Source organism: Brassica napus, chromosome A2 (genome assembly GCF_020379485.1).
Source record: "Brassica napus cultivar Da-Ae chromosome A2, Da-Ae, whole genome shotgun sequence".
Classification (NCBI taxonomy): Eukaryota; Viridiplantae; Streptophyta; class Magnoliopsida; order Brassicales; family Brassicaceae; genus Brassica; species Brassica napus.
Window position 1 is genome coordinate 15570882 of NC_063435.1, and position 12488 is coordinate 15583369.

The 12488-nt window shown below is 36.3% G+C and overlaps 1 protein-coding gene, 1 non-coding gene and 1 pseudogene across 3 annotated transcripts; 2 read left to right on the forward strand and 1 right to left on the reverse strand.

Moving 5' to 3' along the window:
* Positions 1-240: 240 nt before the first annotated feature.
* LOC106430078 (RNA-binding protein BRN1-like) lies at positions 241-3237 on the reverse strand. Of its 2 annotated transcripts, none has more exons than XM_048756597.1 (9): positions 2907-3237; positions 2719-2801; positions 2029-2080; positions 1846-1950; positions 1656-1735; positions 1394-1573; positions 1000-1321; positions 780-923; positions 241-690 (listed from the first exon to the last, which is right to left on the reverse strand). In XM_048756597.1, exons 1-9 carry the CDS (start codon positions 3082-3084, stop codon positions 518-520), a joined length of 1317 nt encoding a protein of 438 aa, XP_048612554.1. In that variant the 5' UTR covers positions 3085-3237; the 3' UTR covers positions 241-517. The 2 variants fall into 2 exon arrangements, with proteins under 2 accessions (XP_048612554.1, XP_013726309.1); XM_013870855.3 differs by having other exon boundaries at positions 1825-1950; positions 2907-3236.
* Positions 3238-9619: 6382 nt separating this feature from the next.
* Positions 9620-12057, forward strand: LOC106430068 (annotated as a pseudogene).
* Positions 11800-11871, forward strand: TRNAP-AGG. The gene has a single exon. It is a non-coding gene; the product is annotated as a tRNA-Pro (tRNA).
* Positions 12058-12488: the final 431 nt, after the last annotated feature.

A 12488-nucleotide genomic window follows, 5' to 3' on the forward strand; every position in this document is an offset into this window, starting at 1 on the left:
ATGATTTTTTTTTTTTTTTTTTGTAACAACCTCTTTCATATGATTATTCTATCTTTTGTTTGAAGGTAAACAAAAGATAAGTCTGAAGAAATTGATAAACTACTCACACATAATTAAGTAAGACATAAACATAAATTGAATGAATTGCATGAATAGATAGAGTGTTTTTTTTTTGGATAACGGTGAATCTCTCTACTTAAAACAACAAATTATACCATTAAAAAAAAACTAAAGAGAAAATTCAATGAATTTAATGTTAATAAATCATAAAATGTCTACATGAATTTCAATGATGCATAAATTACAAATTGTTATTTGCAGAAATTAAAAAAAAAAAAAAAAAAAAAAATGAAAAAAGATGATTCATTTGCAGAGGAAGTTATAGATTCTGGTTTGATTTAAGAGATTTGGAGTTATACACAGATGCATGCATCTATTCAAGATTGGTCCAATTCTTTGGTCGACTCATTAGCCCGACCTTTTGTTTTTTCTTGTAGTTGAGAAGAGTTGTATGAGTTTAACTACTCTGTTGGCCGTTGTTGTTGTTGTTGTTGTTGTTGTTGTTGTTGTTGTTGTTGTTGTTGTCGTCTCTCTTAAGCTGGACTTTCAATTTCTTACCGCCTAAATGGCGACCGTTCATCATGTTAATAGCGTTCTGAGCAGCTGCTTGTGAGTCATAACTAACAAAACCTGCAACCAACAACAACTTGTGAGTCATTCACTTCACCATTTACAATGACCAATCTTTAGTACCAAACTAAAGAGAGAGCAGAGCTTACCAAAACATTTGCTTACACCAGTGGCTTTGTCTACAAACACCTTAGCGCTCAGAACCATACCGTAAGGTTGAAACGCAGCAGCGAGTTCTTGATCCCCATATTCACGAGGTATGTTATAGATAAACAGATTCGCACCTTCTGGACCTGAAGAGCCAAACATAATGTTTAAGGTCTAAAGAAATAGAAGAGAATAGAAAAGAATAAGGTACTTCACACTAACCTTCGGTTTGAGATTGAACCACAGAACTCAAACCGATTCCTAATGGTGTTGACCCGCCAGGTGATATGGATCCAGGAGAGCTACTTAGAGGGCGAGGATTCATAATCCCTCTAGGATAAGCCAATGGATAAGGGAGACCTCTCACAGGGGGATAGCCAGAGCCCATGTAGTTTGCTGGAGGCAAAGGAAAGTTCCTACGGGCCAAGCGAGGTGGCACAGAGTCAGGTGAGGTTCTTTGCAGCGCGTTGCTATTACCTAGATTGGGTAATGGAGCTTGGTTCTGAATTGGTGGTAGCATGTAGCCATAAGTTCCAGGAGCTTGCTGTGGAATATGAAAAGGAGGAACTTTTATAAGTTATGATTTTGAATGAAACATATGTTATAGCTCGCTTACGTGGTAACCATATCCATTATATGGTGGAGCATAGCTCATGGGTAATGCTCCAAACAATGAGGGGTTTGTTGGATCAGCGGTAGCTAATCGAGTGAGGTGAGATTGAGCCTTTTGAAGTCTCCTTGTGTGTCTCTCCCTTTCTGTGTCTGCCCATTTGACAACTAAAGGAACAGTTGAACCCTAAGAAGAAATCAAACAATAAAGTGATGAAACTGTCACAGGAGGAAAGGTGAGTTAACAAAAAGTAATAAAAGCAAATCACCTCCATTTTGTGTTTTCCATTGATGGATTCCATGGCAGAAACAGCTTGTTCTTTTGTCTCATACTTGAGAAAAGCACAGCCTAACAAAAAAATACACACACAAAAGGTTATCAAAACAACGGAGAAAAAAACAGAAAGAAGAAGACAACACAGAAAATGGGTTTAAAACCTTTGCTTGTTTGTTGAGCACCTCTTAGAATCTGTAGATCCTTTATGGTGCCGTGCTTGGAGAATAACGATAGAAGTTCAGCTTCAGAGACATTCTTTGGAAGCATACCGACAAAAAGCTTGTGCTCTGCATTGTAGAATAAAAGAATTAATAAAAGAAGAATCACATAGAAGCAGTTCTAACAACAGATGATGGCGGCATCACCTAGCCTTTCCAGTTCGCCATCTGCATACTTTACTTGCAATAGACTGGCTGCCTGAGAAACATTATTTAAAAAAAAAACAAGGCACGTTAGAGAACGATAAGCTTTGATTATCATCCCAAAGTTTACCTATAAAGCCCACAGAAAAAGAAAAACAAATTAATAATGTTGCGAAAACAAACACAAAAATTCATCATTTCAGACCAATGATGTCACAAGATTCATCATAATTTCAAACAAATTAACATATTACATCTTGTGACAATAATTATTCAGGTTTTTCGTAAGAAGCAAGGATCAAACTAATAATCTGTTTCGGTTAAGGACCCATTTCTAGTAATTTTACTAGAAATATTTAATTGGTTTCAGTTTCTTGGGTTTGAAGACACCATTTCAGACCAATGACAGAAGATTCCGACAAAGCGGACCCTTAGACTCGGTTCTGATTTGGGAAACACCTAAATACAGAAAGGGAACGCTTCGTTGGAAGCATGTATACAAATCAAAACTTGCCTATTCTGGAAATAAACAGAAACCCAAAACCAAGTACAATAGTAAATTAAAAACAATTCACGAGATTCTTAAAACCTGACTCTGAATAAATATGAAATTCAATTATAGAAGCTTCATCAATACTTATTCAAGAATCTTAACAAAATAAATCCCCGGAAGAAGAAATAAAAAAAACATACACCAGGTAATGTCTTCTTGTTATGACAAGCATTGACCAGCTTATCTGCTTCCTCTCTCGATGGACATATTACAAAACAACATCCTAAATCACGAGGATGACCCAAAACAAAGGTTAGGGTTTCGAAATAATTCAAATAAATCTCGACGAATCACATTGAAAGAGAAACAGAGAGAATGAGAAATAAACCTCGAGAGGCGCGTGTGATCTTGTCCTTAATGATGTTAACCTCGTCGACGACAGCGAACTCTTGAAACAATGTAAGGAGTTGAGATTCCGACATGTGTTTCGGTATTTGTCCCACGAAAACCTTAACGCTCTCTTCTTCTTCTCCTCCTTCATTCTTCTCCCTATTTTCTTCCGCCATTGTTGTCTCCGTCTTCTCCTTCTTCTCTCTCTCTCTATTTGACAAAATGGTCGTCTCTCTCTCCTGTCGTCTTCTCCTTCTCTCTCTCCCTGCAATATTTTTGTTTCTAAGAAAAATATTTGTTTTTTAAATCAATTATGAAGGAGAGGAAGAAAATGGTGGAATTTTGATAAGCTGGAATTAAACTAAAAATGCTGACAACCTAATTTAAACCCTTTCTGTTACTACTTATTTACGATAATTGCCATTGACAGCTGTACAAAGGGGAAGGCCAAGCTTTATGATGCGAGGAAAACACTTGGGATTCTTTTGTCTTGTTATGAGATTGCAACCCGAACTTACTATATTGCCCTGCCCGTTACCCGGTTTGTGTGGTTGTTTTTTCTGTTTCTCTCTCTGTTTCCTTTATTGGTTCGAAATAGATAATTGTAGTCAAACTTGTTTACCTTTCTTTCCCTACATCAACTTCTATTGTTTAGTTAAAAGATGGAGGGGAAGCTGTCAGTTTTATAACCTACTGTGTATTTTTGTATAAGGCTCACATTTCCAAAACTCTAATTGAATAATGGAATTAAATACTCCCACTTTCAATATAATGAATATTTTAACTGTTTCACACATATTAATAAAATATTTAATAAATGCATTTTTTAATTATTTTTTCCGTAAATCTAAACCAATAAAAATTTAATAAGTACAATTAAGTTTTTTGAAATTTACAGTTGATTCTTATTAGTTAACAAAATATGCATTAAAAATACAAAAAATGTATCTTTTTGTAATAATTTATTTTTGTAAAACATGCAAATTATGAAACGGAGGAAGTGTAAAACAAGATGTCATCATTTCTTCTGAATATTTTTCTTTTGTTTCAATATCTTTCTTTAAATAAATGTTAAGACTAGATTAACTATTAAATCAAATCTATAATCAGGGTTGTGCCTGAATGAAAGCAAGTAAAGCATGTGCTTGGGACCTTAGATATAACTTATGTACTTAAAGGGACAATTATTTGACAAATCTTCCCTAGATCAGTTGGCTACAAGAGCATTTAGTAGGCCTAAAGGTTACAAGTTCGATTGCCCTTCAACCTTAGATAAGGATTGATTTTTAGTTTTCACTAATTCATTGCAAAATGACCATATAATTATTTTGTGGTTGGGGTCCATGTGATGTCACGACTGTATCTATAATCCTAAGTAACATAGAAGTAGAAATAAATACACTAAAACGAAATGTGTGGAAAGATGGAATCGTGATTTTGAATTAAAAAAAAAAACTGAAAACATTTTGGCAATATATATATATATTGACTTGGTTTATTTACACAATTTTAAGTTTAACTAATTGGGAATGATATTAATTAGGGTTTTTGACTTATCAAAATAACAAATGTGTGCATATTGTTATTAATTATTTATAGAATATGCTCTAAAATAAAGTCTTTTACACATTTTCAAAACAAAATCGTGAGTTTTTAAAACAAAAACGCAATTTTTTATTGAATTTTCAAGATGAAATTTTCATGAAACGAGTTTTCAATGCTTTTTCGCGTGTTTCCACCTTCAACCATGCTTCAATACAACCTAGCTATAATCTCCAAATGATAAAAAAGTCAATCAATCACTTCTAAATTGTCAAAAAAAATCAATAATATAACCAAATGTGTGCACCATTTCACCAAAGATCTTTATAGTTTTAAAGTAACAAAAAATAAAAACAATATGCAAAGACTAGGAAACAATATCATCTTCATAATAATTTTTAACATCTAAAACTAGAGTTATCATCATATTTTACTATTTTACGTAAAACACATATAAAATCAAATTGATCGATTCAAATCTTATATCAATGTTAGTTCCTTTGAAAACCTTATCTATGTTTTCCAGTGTCCAGCAAAAAAAACATGTTGTGTTAATCAATTGAGAACTGAAAACTGAACCAGAACCAAATTAACAAAGCCAAAACTTAATCCAGCCAGTGCTCACAAATATTCGAATGTTTCTTATATATATCGAACCAAAAACTGAAACCGACCAAGAACCAAATAGGCACATGAATATGCAAAACATATGTTTTATTTTTAAATATTTAAATATCCTAAAATACTATTTATAAAATAAATTATCTTAAAATTTTGAATTACTCAAAATGTGTTATCTTAATTATCTAATATTTTTAAACGAATAACGCGAATACCTGATATTCAACCCAAAAAACAAATATCACTTTTTATTTGTGTTATTCGAAATTGTCCAAAAATCAGTACCGAACTGAAACCAAACTGAAAATGAATGCCTAACCAAATAAATGGTACACTGTTTAAAGCTGATAACCAGGAACTTTGCGCCCTCAAATTTCAACATTTGCAGCTGTATCCTCTAAACGAATCAACTCCTCAAGACTTGGCTACTTAATTCTTAATTATTATAGTTAAGATGTCCCTTTTTAAAAGTGAAAAAGAGATCACTTTAAAAACATTCTTTTAATGTAAATGGATAAGCGCGAAAAGAGTTTGACCGTAGCTCTCAGTAAAAGAGGATCACAACTGAAACATCAATGTCCAAGGGCAAAATGGTCAGATCAAAGCAGAAAGAATGGCAAAACCGTGATTAAATCGTAAACTAAGGGACAAAACATTTGCATGACAGACTGTCCCGCCAACGCGACCAGAAAACAAAAGACTCGAGCAGCTCCAACTTGCTCCTTTCTCCACGCCACAAAATTAAATTTCTCTTCTATTTCCAACAAATAGACCCCTGAAATCTTTCGTCTTTCACATAATAGCCCTACAAGTTTTTAACGTGCATGTTTACATCATTGTCGACAACCAACTTCTTTTTTTTTTGATAAGTATGTGAATTTTCATTAATGAATAATGATGCATGAGATACATTTGATTTTGAAGAATCAAAACCTATTGCATCTAAGATAAGCTAATAAAGCAAAGGTCAGTGACTGCCCCAAAAAAAGATAAAAAAGACATTCAGTGACATGAAGATTCAATCATCACCCGAGGGTTTGATTAAAGCTTGACAAAACTAATTCAATAGCATCATTACAATTCTAGTTGATCGATGCTTTATCTTGAAGCCGGTACCTGCACCAAGAGCATAAATCAGAGAGCAATTCAGCCGGAGAATAGGCTTAGGGGCCGAAGCCTATCCCGAAGGCGATCCCGAGCTAAACAATAGGCGAAGCGGGGTTGACTAGGTCCCGGTCCGGCCATCGTCTAGTGGAAAACCACTCCAGACGCCGAAAGTAGCTCCAGAGATCAACGTGACGAGTTTCTGAACACCTTAAACCAACGAGGAGAACCGAGCAAATGGACCCCGGAGATAACCTGGCGGAAGCAAGCGGAGGTTCACAGCACTCGACTCCGGTCCCTTCACACAACCAGGAGACTCAAAAAGATAACGGCTTCTGAACGAGGAAGAGTCACGAAACACAGACAGACGATCTCCTTCCAGAATCGTGAGCCACAGGGGAGCAAAGAACTCCTATCAACAGACGGCAAGAACAGCCATCATGCTTGAAGCTAGATGAATCAGACGAAAAGGAGTCCCCGGCGAGTGCCTCAACTCGCCTTTTCATCGCAAATCCGAGGATGAGGATGGGGAAGTCCTAGCAGAGCAACAGATCTGGGTAGATAGGGCGGAAGGTAGAGACATCTCAGTGGCGGAGAGGCAACGGCAGCGACGCGCTACGAGTCCGACGAGCACTCCGGGTTGGATCTGACCCAGATTCAACCACCACCGACTACCAGATCTATAACCAAATCCAAGCTTCCTATAGACGGAGGACCAACCACAGCATCGCCAACACTCCAGGGAGGACGGGTACACACTCGTCGACCGCTTAGATCCGGTGGATCCGGCCGCAATCCATCGGAGATCCAGAGACGTTGAGCAAGGAGGCTGCAGGAGATGGCCGTCAAACAGGAGACGAGACGAGAAACAAGAGAGCGTGCGGGGTGGCGACCGACGGTCGAGGGCCCCGTCGGCCACCGGAAAAACAGAGCAAAAGAGAGCTTCCGAGAAGAAAGAGTCGGTGGGGAGAGAGTACAGAGAGAAATTGTTTCTCTCACCTCTCTCTAACTTTTTCTTTTTCGACAACCAACTTCCACCATGACAAATCTAATAATTATTGTTTTGTTTGGATAATTAGTTGTAATCAATTATAAAAAAAGTGTGTGTTTCAAAAAAAATAATATATTCTTCGTGATAGAGACACACTTTTGAAACATATAAGTGATTTCGACATAACCACTACGCATATATTTTTATTTGAATTCAGTGCCTATCCGATCTTATTAAGAAGACAATATAAACAACAACAAAAAGTACTTAACCTTTTCTTTATAATTTTCTTTTTTGTCAAGAAATCTTTTCTTTATAATAAAAGTTGATTCTAAGGCTTCCAATGGTGAACAAGATTGTGATTCCACAAAATTAGACGGTTGATAAATATAAATAAACCTAAGACAATTAACAAATAATAATTAAAATTTTGTGGTGAATAACAAGCTCACGTACTCTTAATTTTATTTTCTTCAAAATTGGAGTAGAACTTAAACTTGAACCGGACCGAACCCTCGAGTGGCTACATTGTGTGAAGTCCAACGAGTGATCTTAGCTTCTCGCAGAGTATGAACGTGATCATCGTTTGTGGTCCAAGCCGAACGTAAATAGCGAAAAAACGTTTAATTTATTTTACTAAGAACTGTTTCTATATATCCTCAAGAAATGATATCTTTTTGTCTAACCCTTTGTAAAGTGCCATAGATCCTTCTTTGCGAACAACCTGAAGGATGAAACATAGATATAGAACATCAACGTTCAACACAAGTAACTCCCAGTGAGAGTATATACTAAAATGTATATTACATTACCTTGTAACCACAGTGAAACCCGTTTTTGTAGATTCTGGAGCTTCCGGAATCATGATGCATCATCATCAAGCGGGTTTTAATCATGTCCATGGAAGCAGTTATCAGCGTGCTTACTACCCCTGCAACCACACTTGAGCTTCATTCAGCAAGTGGTAGATTAGTTAGTTTCTGCCCATTTATCTGATTTTGTTACCCGAATGTGTAAAAGTAGAATTGGGCAGTGGTTGTAAAACTTTTACCATAAATGAAGATGAAACCCTTCTTCCAAAGAAGTTTGTATAACCAGAATCTGCAGTTACAAAAAACATTAGGTGCTCGAATGTTAGAAAGCCGCAACCTTCTTTTGAATCAATCATAGGTTAGTCTTAAATATGACCCGCTTTGTTTCGTCGTATGTTGCAAGCTGTGAGGCAGTTAGTGCTGCAGCTCTAACCATGGCAGGACCAAATCCTTTCCACAAAGCTCCTATGCCTCCTATAGAGACTATTTCCCGCACTTGTGCCATGGGAACTGCATTTGGATTCATCTGCAACCTTACCTAACAGAAAGCCAGCAGGTTGTTACTTGACAACCTTACCTAAGAATGAGCAGCATAATCTAACAAATTCTTAAGTTTTCCACCTACCTTGACAACTTCAACCGGGTTGGTTAATGCAGTGGAGAAGGCCCCAGCAAATTCTCCTGATGCTATCTTGACCAAGACAGTGGTAGACCCAAACGCCCAATCGAAAGAAACCTTGGTGGGTTCGTATAGTCCCAATCTGAGACCACCGTAAAACCCTGATCTAGTGAGAGAAGGAGTCAAACCCAAGTACAAAGACCTAGGCCCTTCATTCTTCAGTAGTTGAAGAAAGATTCCAGTCTGAAACATAAGAACATTTCAAAGAGTTATAAACTCTACCATCAAGAGGACACAGTACATGTTTCATCAAGACATTATTACCATTCCGATTAAAGGGCTCTTTGTCCAACATGCTGCATCTGCAATCCTTCTTTCAATACATCTGAAAACACAAACAAGGAGAGAAACCATTTAGGATGAATATATTATGATGGAAGGGCAACCACTTTCTTCTGTGATATCTTGTCAGTCCCTAACTTTAAAAAAATCCCACATCATATGTCCAAAGTAGTTGAGACAAGACTTATGCACTGACCAAGTATTCTGTTGCTACGTTATACAAAGATGACTATCCTAAGAGGAAACTTGAAAATCCATCACACTACTAGTGCTAAAAACCTACACATAGGTCATCGATTACCTGAATTTTTGGTTTTGGTTCATGTTCGGTTATTAGTTTTGAACCGATAGGCACATTTCCAAATTAACTCCTTCTTATTGCAACTAAACCGATTTAAACCAATATTCGAACTGAAATAAACAAACAAATGGAATGGTATCTCCGATCATCGTTAAAAATAAATAAATATTATCTTGGAAAATGGAATCTATCCTCTTTTATATACATCGTCTCAAAACGGGTCAGGCGCCCTTTTTAATTGAGATACTTCTCAGGTCAATAATAGCCGTCAGATATCTTAAATAAATCTGTACCATTGGATTGACAAATCATCTTCCTACCTCCCCCCGAGTTCCTGTCTCTCTCACTCACTCGCAAGGTTCGTGGAATCTTCAGAACGATGCCGAGGTATAGGGTTCGAGATCTCCATACATGTAGTTCGTTTTTGGTTTTGATTACTTGACTTTTTTCGCAGGTATTACTGTGATTATTGCGATACTTATCTCACGCACGATTCCATAAGTCTTCTTAACCTACCTTTAGGTTTCCGATTTAAAAGCAGTAGGGTTATTCACCTGGTACATTGGTTCGATTCTTGCATTTGGCTTGGCTCGGCTACTTAATTGTTACTAGGAATCAAGCTTCTGTTTTGTGGTGAAGATTATTTTTCTTTGTTAAATGGTGTTATTATTAGCTCAAGTTTGTATTTTTATTTATATTTTTCAGCCATCGGTGAGGAAGCAGCACAATGCTGGTTACAAACACAAGGTTATATAAACAATCAATCCATAATGTTTTTATGTTTTTGCTTGGTGTATGTTCTTTTAATAAAGTTTTGATTATGCTCTTCAGGCGAATGTGAGAATATACTATCACCAATTTGAGGAACAACAAACCCAAAGTCTGATTGATCAGAGGATTAAAGAGCATCTTGGCCAAGTTGGTGGTGTGTTTAATCAGCAGCATATGCTCGCTAGACCTCGCCTTCCTATGATGCCACCACCTGGAACTATGCCTATGGGGATGCGACCTCCTCTCCTGCCTAGACCCATGATGCCTGCTCAAGGTAGTTTCTGTTAACAACTTGCTTGGTTTAGGAAGTAACACTATCGTAGCAAGTAATACTTAGAAAAGACTAGTGATGAGAAATAAGTTTAGTGAAGAACTGCATCTATATAGGTGGGTCGAGAAGCATGTATCATGATGACTATTATGTAATAGGTTTAGTGAAGAATCCATTTTTTAGAATCATGTTGTTTCATATCTAGATGTTTCAGTTCTTCTTTGCATTCAGTTGTTTTTTGAATTGACATGTAATCCTTTGTACTTCTGCCAGGTTACATGCCTCCTCCGGGAGTACCACAGATGATGGCACCGCCTGGTGCTCCTCTACCTCCACCTCCACAGAACGGTATGCTGAGGCCACCAGGAATGGCTCCAATACCAGGTCAAGGTGGTGGACCACCACCCAATTATAATGGACTTCCTCTTCCTCCGCCTCCTCCTCCGTATCCTACAAATCCAGCTGCTGCTTCAACAATCCAAACCCGGGTGCTGAGTCTCCTGAAAGCCATGAGTAGAGTTTAGGTCTGATGTGTCATTTTTATCCTCTTGTTTAATATAGTACAAAATCCAATACATGTGAAGATGTTTAGAAGTAATGCATAACTCTCATGTGATAGATTCAATTTTTGTGTAGAATGATTGAGAGCTAAAAGTATTGACTTGTTGTGGTCTCTTAAAACAAACAGGTAAGATTTATGAAAGACTTGATCAAATGGCTTCATTCATTGTTTGAAGTCTTGAACCAACCAAGTGGATGTGTTGCTTTAAAATTTGTGTTTCTTTTGCCTACAATTTAGAAGAGACGATCCCTGCAACAATGACTTGTGCCATTAATTTTTCAATCCAAACTCATTGATTGACATGAAAAGGCTTGTCTTGTCCCACATAGCTGAGCTATAGCACCTCAAACTTTTTCCTAGGAGGGGGACGGGATGCCTTTGCGTAAGATGTGATCTTTTGGCCTGGAACGGCTTCCATTCACATAAGTTGAGAAGGCATGTGTTACAAGAAGCAATTAAGGCTAGGATCTTAGGAGACATAACCGATTACAAAGGTAGAGATGATAATGCCACACATGTGTTCCTTAGCATGATAATTATTCGGCAGATAACTCTGTCATTGTAGAAGTTAACTCGCCTTTCTTTACCCCGTTATCATGGTCTGTAACATCATCAGACTGATCACTATCTCATCATGGTTGGACTGATGGGATTGGCCATGGATCTATCATCATCAATCAGCAACATGGATTCATCAATTGGCGCTCTGTATCTTGAATTTCCATATATCCAATATCTCAAGCCGGGAAAGTTTGTTCATCCGTCACCTAAAATATGAATCTATCATCTCAAATCTACAATACTGTGAACAGATAGTTGGAATCCGTACTCACTATGATCAGAATTCAGAGGAAGGGGGATGAGAGGAGAAAATATATCAGACTTGTTTTGAAAAGCGCAATCCATCATATTTTATGCATTCTGTCTTTTTAAGTATTAGTAAAAGTATCAACAAGGGCGTTTGGTCTAGTGGTATGATTCTCGCTTAGGGTGCGAGAGGTCCCGAGTTCAATTCTCGGAACGCCCCTAACTTTTTTTTATTGTCCTTCTCTTTGCCACCGTATTTCCGTCTACCCATGCTCTCTCTCTATTTGTTATCCCTTTGTAGTCAGCTACATTTCAAATTAGAAAACCCTATTTTCATTATCCAATTCACAAATATTATATATACTAGGTTAAGATCCGCGCCTTGCGCGGGATGAATAATATACATAAATTATTTTTAAATATTATATATTTTTTACATATTATGAAATAATGAATAATTAAAAATTTAGTATCTATTACGTATATAATTAAATTGATAGAAATACTTAAATAAATTTTATTTATTCAGACAACACTTTTTTCTATTTTATATGTTATAAAATTAAGTTTAAATGATAATAACATAGATATATAGTACATTTTTAATATTGACTTCTGTTAAAAAATATTTTATACTCATATTATTTTTGATCGTTTGTATTTATTTGTAACAAAAATTTTAAATCAATGATAACAATAAAAAATTTATGGGATGTTTAATAGTTTTAGTAATTTATAATTTTAAAAACATTCAATGCAAAGTTTAAAATCTAAATATTAAACTGTCAAAAATTGTTCAAAATGTTTATCAAAAAAATTTCAAATCAAATTCTAAAT